The sequence below is a fragment of the Centruroides vittatus genome, unplaced genomic scaffold (assembly GCF_030686945.1).
Source record: "Centruroides vittatus isolate TY-2023 unplaced genomic scaffold, ASM3068694v2 contig_377, whole genome shotgun sequence".
NCBI classification, from domain to species: Eukaryota; Metazoa; Arthropoda; class Arachnida; order Scorpiones; family Buthidae; genus Centruroides; species Centruroides vittatus.
In genome coordinates, this window is record NW_027122198.1 from 3,250,441 (window position 1) to 3,263,737 (window position 13,297).

At 32.7% G+C, this 13,297-nt stretch overlaps 1 protein-coding gene across 1 annotated transcript in view; it reads left to right on the forward strand.

Annotated features, from left to right (window-relative positions):
• Window positions 1-13,297, forward strand: part of LOC136975674 (HORMA domain-containing protein 1-like) — a 185,771-nt gene that overhangs the window by 101,451 nt on the left and 71,023 nt on the right. Inside the window, exon 9 of the mRNA XM_067270779.1 lies at window positions 5,853-5,988. Within this exon, the coding sequence (XP_067126880.1) occupies window positions 5,853-5,988 (136 nt within the window). The remainder of the gene's footprint in view (window positions 1-5,852; window positions 5,989-13,297) is intronic.

Below are 13,297 nucleotides of genomic sequence, written 5' to 3' on the forward strand. Positions count from 1 at the left end.
GAGTCGAAAATCGGAATCAATTGGGGACTGGGGTTGTTCCGATTAGTCATTTGTTCCGATTACCCATTATGTACGAAAAAATACATTAACCTGTTCGATGTTCAAATTTTTTTCTGTTGCGTGTCGCTTCATGTTGAATTTTTCTTCGTTGCGTGTCACTTCGTGTTGAATTTTTCTCCGTTGCGTGTCACTTCGTGTTGAATTTTTCTCCGTTGCGTGTCGCTTCGTGTTGAATTTTTGTCAATTTTAAGCCTAACGAAAATTTTTATAATAATAACCGAGGCTATCGTATCGTTAAAAATTATTTTTGCATTTTGTACAAACAAAATAAATATTCAATATATTGAAGAATATAAAAACATGAAAATTATACTTTAGAAGTAAATTTAGTATCAAAAACATTCGATTCAGCACGACACAGTCCGACTGAAAATTGTGCAGATTACTGGCGATTCTGATTACCAGTGTTCCGATTAACGACTCTCTACTGTATATTGGCTTCTTCTCTTCCTATAATCACAGTTTGATTCTTGTATAGTTAGTATAGTATTTGCCTATCCCTGTAGTCTACCTTCAGGTTCCTCAGTGATCTAAACATTATGTTCCAGTCCATGCTGTCAGAAGGCCTTCTCTATGTCTATAAATGCTATGAGTACCTGCCTTTTTTACCCAAATAAGCTGTTCAATGAGCATCCTTAGGCTTAGTGTAGTTTCTCATGTACCTTTGTTTCATCTGAAACCAAATTGGTCTTCCGATGGGTTTTCTTCTACTTTTCTTTCTATCCTTCGATAGATCATTCTGCACAGAATTTTCGACATGTGAGAGACTAAACTTAGTGTTCTATGATCCTCACATTTCTGTGCTCCTTTCTTCTTTGGAATCAGAATCATTATGCTCTTCAAAATCTTTTGACACTTGGCCAGTTATATACATTTCATTGATGAGTCTATACAGGTCGTTTTTAGTGTTTTGTGAAGGTTTGTAGCAAAATTAAAAATACAAAGATATGTAGACAATAATCCCTTTATTTTGCTTGATAAAAGAAAATCTTTTGGATACCAACTCTCCTCAGCATACAATTTTATAAATTTACAGTAAATATCCATACAAGATGTGAGAAAATGACAATGGTTTATACTAAGCTTGTAACACCAAAATGTACTGAAATCTTTACAAAAGATATAAAATGAACTATAACTAAACACCTAAAAACTAATTAAATATTAAAGAGAAGCACTAGACATAGGAGAACAGAAGAGGTATGAATAGTAAACAGTGGGTACCCAAATGTAGAAGAGATCATGGGGTGATGATGATTCCTGATCCTTTTTCTTCAGAAAGACAGATTATTTCTGATTTTCACTTAATTCACTGTGGTATCTTCTGTAAGTCTTTATATATCTCTCTACCAAACTTACTTTTGATTCTTACTTGGGCCTCTTTTCGACTCCAGTTGCTGCTAAAATGATCTAGAGCACACTCTTCACACATCCTATCCTTCGGACATCCCAGCCACAAATGTCCGTTGTCTTTCCAACTTAGCCATCAGGGCTTCCTTCCTTTCTTTTTTTCAAAGCATTAGTCATCACCGCCCAAGAAGAAAGAATTAAGAAAGAACATTCTGGAAAGGATAGACAATGAAACAAAGAAGAAAGAGAGGAAACTATATGAAATTAAAAATAAAATATATATATTTAATAAATGTAAAATTCAGAGATTCTGGAAATTTTGGTATAACAAACACCAGTTTAACAAAATTTTCTGTATAACAAATATATATCAAATCTCCTGCCAATTTCTTATTCAGCTCCATGCAAAAATGTTTCAGTTTAACGAATACCATTATAACAAAAATATCAGTTTAATCTAATGAAAATTCTGTCCATTATGAAAGAATAGTTTCATTATAATGAAGCATAAACCGTTCATTATTAGTAAATGATGAATAGTATGTCAAACAGTCTGGTAACATTAATTTTAATGTCTAGTTCAAGTGGCAACACTAATTTTAATCCTTAGCTATGGTTTTATTTTGATGCTATTACTCTACAGTTTATTTTTTTTTTAAGTTTACAAGAAAAAATGGAGAAAAACAAAAAAATAAAGCAGTTTTCTTTGGAAGAGACTAATAAAATATTACATAATGTGCAAAAAAGAATTAAGCAAAAAGATGTGCCTGACTGCCATGTCACAGTACAGGATTTTATTGAAAAAACTTTGATTAAAGAAACAACAACACATAAAATTAGACTTTTGTAAAAAAGAAAATAACTGACTTCAAGCAGAAATAATAATTAGAGAGGCTGGATTCCAACTAAACAGTACTACTATATTACTTGTTCGCTCATGATATTTTTTGATAAGTTATATTAGATTAATTTTTATTCTATATTTAATATAAGTTACATTCTGAAAATTTGAAACTTGGTTCCATATAAATACTAATAGATAAATTGCACTTTTAAAAACTTTCTTACTTCAAAATGTGATTGTTTTTATTATTAATAAATTTCTTTTATCCTTGCATTTTTGACTGTATTTCAATATAAAAAAATTTCAGTACAATGAAAATATGTCAGTGATTTCCTCAATTTCGTTACACTGACATTTCACTGTGTTATTTTTTTACATTGTGTCCCTCACTGAAATACACATTTAAAATAATTTTTTAAAGAAAAAAATTTTTGTATGAAAATGTGACATGAACATAGACATATTCTTATAAACAATAGAAGAATGAATGTCCTAAGGTTGACCATCTCCAGTTGGGATTGAATTAAACTTCGATTTTGATCTTTCCCATGATCTAAGTTGAGATTGTAAAAATGAGTTATTTTCTTTGTTAAAAGAAATACACGTGAAACCAAAATAAAAATGAAAAAGGTAAATTTTAATTTAGGTAAAAGTTATTAGCTACAGGTTCTTTTAGGATGCCAGTATATTTTCTGTCCCGACAGATGGAAATAATTGTATGAGCGAACAATATTGTACAAAAATTCCCCAACTCATATATAGCTCACGACAAAGGGAAAATAATTAAAACTAATCTTATGCTAATGTTATACTATTACAAACACAAATAAAAAAAATAAAAATTAAAACTAATATTAAACTAAAGGAGGAGAATAAAGGACAAGTAAGAAAATGTAAGAAGTTAGGAAAGGGGGTACCCAGCGTTGGTCTTTGAGGTCTTCGAAGAATCGGTCTCTTTTATAACATCCTTGGCAAGGGTCTTACACAAAATATGTAGAGGGGGTTCTCTTCTTCCTTTCAGTTCATTCGCTTGTTGACCGTTCAGATGCCAAAATTCAGTTACTTCTCATGAATCGATCACAATGAATTCTTTAGTCTTTCTATGAAATGCTACTCTTTCTCTTCTGCACGCTGCCAGAACACACCAGAAGCTCGTCTCACTCCACTCCTTTCTTGAGTCCAAATCCTTTTTGTTCTCTCATTCACGACCCTCCTGCCCTCTAGTTTCGTACTCGACCCCTCAGGGGTCGCGCACCCTTTCTTTGTTTTAGGGGATATATGATAACCATGTAAGGAAAGGAATTTCGGAGAGACATTCCAAAGAGGAAAAACAATAGGTAAAGAAAAGAAAGGGGATAAAAGCGTGAGAAAGTGAAATTAAAAATAATAATAAAATATAAACTATATACAAACACATGGTGTACAGCCACAAGATCTTGTCACACATGGTAATGAGTGATCAACCACTTAGAAAGCAAGGAAAGAAAAGCAACTAATTGAAATGGGAGATTGAAAACAGATATTAATAAAAACCCAGAATTTCAAGGACATGACAGCTTTATCTCCTGAAAGTTCCAGGTGTCAGATGAATTATTGTGTGTGTGTGTGTGTGTGTGTGTGTGTGTGTGTGTGTGTGTCTTGTGCCCATTTTTGTTTCCATCTCTTGTCCTTGGATTGACATCTTCCCATCATTGGAAGTCAACTGCATTGTCCCAGAGTTGTTGAGGGATCTGTCATTTGCAAACCAGAGACATTCCTTCATTTGGAACTATCTTGGAAAGGAGAGGAAGACCCAGAGGCCATGGCTGACTTAGAAATCCCAAGATCATGGAAATCTTGTAAGCTTCTTTTGCATCAAATAAACAGTTTCTTGTAATGGTAGTCTGTCTCAGTGCCAATCCTACTCACATATGACCATTTTAGCGACCCCCTCAACTCTCTCGACATTTCCCCATCCCATCGGCAAACCTTACAAATTGATATTCTTGACAGTAAAAAGTAAATAAAATCATTTGACAGGCAAATTTTTTTTAGTATACTTTTCTGGATACTCATGCCAACAGTAATCGATTATTCCAATACATGAAGCATGCAATGCCATAATGTTGTAAATGCCAAAAAACAAACTTTTCAGAAGAGGTTAAAAAACACTTTTACTAGTGAATAAATTCATTTCAATTTTACAATAAAATAGTAAAAAATTTGCCAAGTTTTACAAATTCTCTGGAATAACAAAATGATGTAAACATAAGCCATAACGTTTTAAGTATCAAAAGTCATGTGATATGTACTTTGGCACTTGAAACGTTATGGCTTACATGTAAATTCAACTTCAAAATACAGCCACTTACAGTGCCACTATTGCCACAATATTTTTTTCTGCAAAAAACATTTAGTTTAGAATTTAATTCTTCAATAAAATGTATGTAGAGAAAAATGGCATTTACAGTGTTATGGCATTGCACACTTCATGTAATATTTAAACTGAAAAAATTAAATATACCTTTATAAGTTGTTTTAGAGTAGAGTCAAACCTGTTTTTATGCGGGGGATAGGGACCGCATTAAAAAAAACGCATAAAAAAAATCTCACGAAACTTCACGAATGGCTGTAAATAATAGTTTTCGCGACACAATTAAAAAATATTTTTTTTATGCGGTCAACAGGGACCGCATAAAAAAAGTCTCACATAGAAAATAACTCAAAACCGTACGAAATAGAATTTATTGACACAGATGTCAGCACTTGACTGCATCGTCTGGTCTATCGTCTGTTTTACATATTTTTGTTCAGGTGGTGTTTTGTTGACTTAAAAAGTAAATTATTTCATTTTTCGCATATTCATGCAATAATATTACTATAATAAGTGCATTTATGCTATAATAAGTTTATTTAGCTATAATAAGTCAACGTAAGACATGACGAATCGCACGAGACTAGTCGCCAACTATACCGCACAAATTAAAAATTCGCATTAAAAAAATCGCACAAATAAAAATCGCACATAAAAAGAGCGCATAAAAACAGGTTTGACTGTATATGTCAAATTTATTTTTCTTCATAAATAATTTCAGTTAACAGATTTATTGTATTATAGGGGTTTATAAAGTGAAACAAATTAATAGAGAATATGGTTGTTGTTCATACTGTCACTGGGCATTTTGACTGATTCATTTACAACAAAATGGCTACTTTTAAAGCTAAAGTTGTAAATGTTTATTAGTGAAGTCATATTTGAAATGTTTTTCTCACATACCTTCACCTAGGCTGTTATTTGTGTCATTTCATCTCTTAATCACAATGTGTATGTGTGAGTGAAATTAGAAATATCATTATTTCCACATGCCGTTTTATTCACAATGCAAACAAACTCTTTTCTTTGTTTTTTAAAGTTTGATTTAAAATTGCATCAATACAGAGCATATGCACATATGCACAGAATGGAACTAGTACTTTGTGATTCTCTCATTACTATTTTATTTAACTTGTTTGGGCTTATGAACATACCCACAGTATTTATATAAACTAATTTAAATAGTTATAAATTTTCAAGTATATTTATTATAGAAAAGTTTTTAATTTTAAAAATTATTTTCAGTTTAAAGCTATGTATTAAGACTGACAAAAAGCAATTTGAATTTGAAGAGGAACCAAAAGATCCAAGTCCTACTAATAAAAAACAGTTCAACTGTGAAATCATGGACTCGAATGAAAATGTAATTGAAAATATTTTGGTAATTTGCTTTATTTTTTTCATATGATATATAATTTAATAAAAAATAATTTTATTTAATTTATTTTAACGAAGCACTCGATTGCTAGTTGTTCCATTATGTCCTATTAACATAAAAATTGGTTCTGTATTTCAATTTGAATTATTCAGAATGCTATAATATTGCTTTTCAAAAGTTAGTATGGAAAATTTTAAAATTTAATCAACTACTCAAAACTGGATATATTTAATAAACAAAGTGAATGAAACTAATTTCCAGCACAAATTTGTAAGAAATTGAATGTTCAATTATACGAGCGCTAAGGTGGCTTTTCTTTTTCGCTAGACTTATTACACCATCAATAAAAAGGAGGAACGAGCTTTAGAAAAACTTTTTATTTCTTTGAGTATGCATTTCGGACAATTATGTCCCTTTTCAACTCGTGTTACAACTATATAGGGAAAATTACATACAGGTTAGCATAATGTATACAAGTTAGCATAAATTTATTGTAATGTTACAAAATTGTAAAAGATCATTAGGAGAGACTTACATGGATTATGAGAAATCCAGGAGTTGTGACATTAGATAAAATATGGATGGCGATTATATAGTTGTAACACAAGAGTTGAAAAGGGATATAATTGTCTGAAATGCATACTCAAAGAAATAAAAAGTTTTTCTAAAGTTTGTTCCTTCTTTTTATTGATGGTGTAATAAGTCTAGCAAAAAAGAAAAGCCACCTTAGCGCTCGTATAATTGAACACAAGACTAGACAAGAAGCATATCACAAAATTGAATGTTTTCAACCAAGTTAAACAAGTGTCTTCAGGCTAACTGATCTACCATATCTTACATCACCTCTCTTAACACATGGATGGCAATCCCCTTGTTTTAGCAGCTGCAACGGTCAGTTGTTTGAAGATGTCGATAACATTTATGTTCTCATAAATTTGTGCTGGAAATCAGTTTTGTCCACTTTGTTTATCTTAAAATTTTGAGATAATGTTAATTTATGAAGAAAATTCTTTTGACACATGTTTATAAATAATAAAAATATTCCATTGTTTTTGAGTGTTTTAAAACAGTTTTAGTGAGAAAGGAAGAAATTATCACAAAAACATTAATTATGCATAAATATCACTATATTTGCAAGCTTTTGACGACATATTATAAGGTGTTGTCCTCAGGCAGAACACAAACTCAAACAAATCTTTCAAACAAACATTTTGAATTAAGACTAATGGCATTAGTCCTTTAGAAACAAACCAAATTTAGAATAAAAACGTAAAGAATTTGAATACATAATTAATGCCTTTATGATAATTTCTTTCTTTCTTGCTTAAACAAAAGATCAGCATGACATCCAACCCTCGAATTCAATTATCAAACAGTTTTATTTTCATCCTTAAAACATACTCCTGGAATTTAACAATTGTGATTGTTCATAATTTAAAATTGCTATTGTTACTAACACTTCATCAGTTTATCAGAATATGAGAAAAGAGTAACAGGAAAGAATTAACTTCAAGCAGTTTCCAAGAGCTTCCAATTTAAACAGTTTACAATTTAAAAAATTTTTCTACACCTTTCTTTTTTCTAAACATAAATTTAAATTAATTAAATTTAATGTAATGATAAATTTTTTAAAATATTATATTCTTTTCTTTTGTTTGCTTTTCATATTCTACCTGATTAATAATAAAGACAAAAGTGCTTATTTTTTTAATTTTGTGCAACAGTGGTAAATGTGATAAACTTCTCAAAATTTAATCACATTTATAAATTTTAAATCCTGACAATGGCTGAGTAGTAGTAATAGATAAGAGGACTGACTAACTCAGCTACAGTGGACTGAGCTTAGCTACATATCATCTACTGATGAAAGTGGCTCAGAATAGAAATGTTTGTTAAGATTGCTGTTGACCACTAGTAAAGCAGAGGAATCTAAAGAAAGATATGGCTTCAGATGTACATTCATCAGGCCATAACTTGATTTATTAAATATATAGATATAAAGTAATTTAGACTAAAAGTAAGCAATTAGTCACCTACCTTTAGTTTGTTAATTAAATATATAAATATAATGTAATTTAAAGTTATGGCTTGATGAATCCATTATCATCATTGAATTAATTTATTATTTGGGTTTAGTTAGATTTTAAAATAACTTTAAAACAATAATTTTTATAAACTCTTAGTACAAGTTAGAGTTAATCCAAAATTGATTTATTTACATTCATTATAAACTTAATAAATATTAAATAATTAGAAATAAGCTAAATATTTTTTCCTCTTTTGTAATTTATGCATTTGTTTTTACTCTTGCTCTGTTATTAGTTATCATTAGAAATGGTGTTAGTTTGAAAAAATATTAAATGGAGTCCTTCATTTCATTTATAGTAATGGATTTCTGGAAAAAATCCACACAAGTTTGTATAATGTAATTTTTCTTTAAAAAATGAAACTCTATGAACTAAATGGTCATTTGAAACAATGAAAAGATTTATTTAAAACTGAATTTTTATTTTTGTAATTATACATGTCCCCAAGTTGAACGCAGTCAATTCAACTTTGGGTATGCAGTGCAAGTTTATGTACAAGACTTTGAATTATATTTTTGGACAGTATAATGTAGTCAATCAGCTGATCCATGTTTTTTTCTTCTACCTTTTGTCATAAGTGGCTGCCTTAAAAATTTCCCAAAAATCCTCAACTGGCCTAATTTCTGGCAGATTTGCAGGATTGTCTTCCTGTTGGATAAAGATGGTGTTTTCTTATCATAGTCCAGTATGGTTTTGATGTAGTGGAAACTTGTTTGATCCATCCAGAAGACAAATTCTGCTCGAGAAAACATTTTGAATTTAAGAAATTGAGCAATGTTGTATACATTCATTTAAATATCTTTGGGCATCAATAACAAAACTTGATTTTCTGATTTGGCTCTGATCTGAAAACTTTGTCTCGATCCTTCCAATCCTATCGAAATTCAAACCAAATTTTTACCCTTATATTACTTTTTCTTGGAAAACTTTACATCAGGAGATATCACTAATATAAAATCCACCATTACCATTTAGTGTGGTAATTGTCATCCAAAATGAAGAACTTTTCAATAACATTCTTCAGTTTGTCTTTGTGTCAATTCAATATTTAGTATGTTTTTTTGTTTTCAAAGACTCATGGAGTCATCTACATGAAATTTTCATGTAGATGACTCTATATCCTTCCGTCCCTACGTTTGAAGCCGTAATGCTAGTCAACGCTATGCTCCTTAAGAAAGGTTTCATGGTTCAGCAGGTACTGGATATTCGTGAGGCGCTGATCTTCGTCACCAAAAACAACTATTTCTGCTTCAACCAGAAAATCTATCTACAGAAACAGGGAGTCCCCATGAGCTCCCCTCTCTCTGCAGTCTTGGTCAAGCTCGTTATGAGACGTGGAGCAAAAAACTTTCAACGCCCCGCTCACTATTTGCTACCCTCTGTTATACCTATGCTATGTAGACGACATCCTACTAACATGGGAAAATTCAGAGGAAGAATTCATCCGGTTTATGCAGCAACTATCAAGCATCTATCCAACCATCAAATTCACTTGGGAAAAGGAGCAGGATCAAACTATAACGTTTCTGGATATGCGGATACAGAAATCACAGTTTGCGGTATACAACAAGTCCAACATGATTCCCCACATCACACTGGCTGATGCCTTCCAACCATCGCGGTATATCAATGCCACCATAGCAGCTCTCATCAGAAGGGCGATACTACTTCCTTCATCGCAAGACCTAATAAACGCTGAATTGGAGATCATAGGAACGGCAGTACATCACGCTGGGTTTACAGGCGCCAAATTCACGCATGTACTGCGTAGAGTGAAGGATTCCATCTACCCGTTCACTATGCTACATAACAAAAAAGAAATGTCAATAGTACGGTCAGCATTGCCATATCTAGGAGCACGATCCATACTCATTAGCCGTATATTCCGGCGGTACGGCTTTGTGCTTCCCTTAACCCCTCTACCCAGCTTACGCAGGAGCATATGTAACAACTGAGATAAAATCAGCGCATTAGAAAAATCGGGGGTTTACGCAGTGCCACTAGAAAATCCAACAACAGGAACAATAGAGAAGTATATAGGGGCAACAACAAGAATGCTCGCTTGTCGTATTGCAGAACACCAGGATGATAAAGGAAGACAAACAACAGAGTTGGCCAGAAAAGTTCTGCAGCAAGGTTACACTCTGCTATGGTCAGAAACAGCGCTGCTCAAGAGCTGCAACAATAGAAAGATTACATTCATCTGGGAAGCGCTCCTCACAATGACATCAGATGCATACAACGTCCCCACCCTGGACTTGCCCGAAATATGGGTTACTCTGTACAAGCGTCTAAACACCCAAACATGCTGACAGTCGCACACTTAGCACATTTGCTTTTCAATGCATGTGCCGTCAGTCGCGCGGATTTAAATCTCTTCCGAACCGGCAAAGTTACCGAACGCTAACATTTATTTTTAAAAATTCGCCAACAAAATTCTACCGTTTCTGCTTGGAACACTCGGCACGTACCACTTTTCAAATTTGTTCTATCCTTTTTCGCCTGAGGACGACGAACATAACTTCGTCGAAAGTGCTTGCAGTATAAAGAAAATTTACTTTAACGCTGAACTCAGTGCTGTTTCTCAGAAGTATATACAACTTTAGCATGAGTTTATCTTAATTTTTTTCTACAATTCTTATGTAAATCTATTTAGTTTATATTATTCTTTGAATTTACCTTTATCTTTTCCTTACGCTTAATTATTTGTTGCTGTAACTGGGCCCATAACCTGTTAGACTTTGCGCTTATCGGAAAGATTGGTAAAAAGGCAGTTGGACTAGTGTAACCGGTTATGTATCAAAAGAACAAAGAGTGCACAAAGATTACATACAGTCTTGACTCACGGAAGGTCAGTGCTGGAAAGGGGAGAGTGAAATGAGGTCACGTTCCCCGAGGGGTCAACAATGCCACCAACCTTTTATTACATCAGAAGAACATCTACAAAACATTGCGATCGTTGATTCCAACACCTACGGCATCCATGATGTTATATTTTTTCCAAAATTGCACCAAACAAACATAGATTTAAAGAAAGTACACCTTTTTGCCTCCTTTTTCTGATTGGTTCATGTTCGTAAATAATCGTATTACATACGAATCAATGAAATGCCATGATAATTTAAATCAGCATAAATTTTAAGTTTTTTTTAAGGCTTCGAGCAGACCACGTTATATCAAATCAGTGTTAAGCAAGGTCTTACTTTAAATGTAGAATTTAAAATCAAATCTGTATTATTAGATAAAAAACTGAAATAAAACAAAACTTTATAACCCATGAATGAAGGTGCAGTAATGTCATAATTCAAAGTTTAATCCAAATGATAATAGCAAATGCTATTAGAATTCAACATGTATAAAATTTAATTTCATATAAAACTGAGCATAACATTTTCCAGTTAATTTTAAATCACTTATCTTCTGTTTGCATTCATATTCAATATCCTTTTCATTTTCTGAGGTTTATCAAGCTTTTAACTTACTTAACACTTCTATGTTTAGTCCGGACCAAATTCCCACCCTTTTATTTTTAATCATTAGAAAGAATAACTGCTGTAACAGGTTTTAAACTTTTTACTTATTTACTCAGTCAAGCTTTGTTTGAAATCAATGGCTTTCTTTGATAATTAGTTCAATTCCTAAAAGAGATAATACATTGGAGCTTGAAAAAAAATAGCCTATGATCCATAAAAAAAAAAGACCAGTGTAAATAACAAAATAAATTTATTACCAAAAGTTAGGTACAAACATGGTTACTTTCGATATAATCACTGTGAAGATTGATGCATTTGTCATATCTGCGGACGAGCTTTTCCATCCCCTTGTCATAGACTGTTGCCGCCAGTGAATTGAGATGGGCCCTAATGTTTTTTTGAAGATCATCATTTATTCTCGAACCTCTGTCCTCCTACCAACTTTTTCTGTTCAGGAAAGAGGTGAAAGTCGCTCAGTGCTAAATCGGGGCTATATGCTGGGTGTTTAAAGATGGTGAAGACTTCCACCCAGCTTGGAACTTTTTAATGTGTGAAGACTTCGACCTCTTTCCTGAACTGAAAATGTGGCTACCAGGCCAGAGGTTTGAGACTAATGAACTAATGACGATCTTTAAAACAACATTGTTAAGGCCATCTCAATTCACTGGTGGCAACATTCTATGACAAGGGGATGGAAAAGCTCTCTACAGATATGACAAATGCATCAATCTTCACAGTGATTGTCGAAAAGTAACCTTATTTGTATCTAACTTTTGGTAATAAATTCCTTTTGTTATTTACATTGGTCTTTTTTTTTTTACGGACCATCAGAGTTTGAAAAAACTATCCTCATACTTTTTATCCTTTTATGCATTAACCTGCTATTTTCAAGATATTTGAAATCTGTATATATCATATAATTTATTCTTTGTTGAAAAGTAAACTTTTGCCTTTTTAATGCTGTGGTATTTATTATCATTCCACAACTATGAACTTTATACAAACTTTGTCTTTCATCATTAATAGTTTTGAAAATAAGCGACCTTGTTATATGATATACAGGGTGGGCCAACGAAAACGAAACAGCAGCGTGTTTGTGTTCGTCCAAGCAAATCGCTCAGACAGGTCGATTTTATTCTCGAGGGGAAATCTTATGCAATAAAGTTTTTGCGAATCTGAATATTAACTAAACAAACATTTTTTTCGAAATAAATGTTTGTTTAGTTAATACAAAATAAATGAGTTTTTAAAATTTTTTGTTGTCTGTTGTATTCAGAATCGCAAAAACTTTATTGCAAAAGATGTCCCCTCGAGAATAAAATCGACCTGTCTGAGCGATTTGCTTGGACGAACATGAACACTTTGCCATTTTGTTTTCGTTGGTCCACCCTGTATATTGACATTAGCAGTGCCTTTGATTCTGTTTACCAAATATTCTTCTTAACTTGCCTCTCAAATATTTTATTGACCCAACGATTCATTCACAGCTCAATAATTACTTTTTCTCTTTCTCTCTGTGTGCCATATCAGAAATCCTGATGTTGGCGAGCACCTGGCACAGGTTAATAAGTGGTTAGTAAGGCGCCAAGGTGTATCCTGGGGAAGTTACAACCAGAGTGGTTCCCCGTTGCCTTCTCTGGTGCGCGATGTTATGCGAGGGGAAATGCCCTCCAGGTGGTCTTGTAAGGGAAACTGGCTCCTATTCAGGTGTTACAAACGTGGAGAAAACCTGGATAACTCCATGTGGCCAGC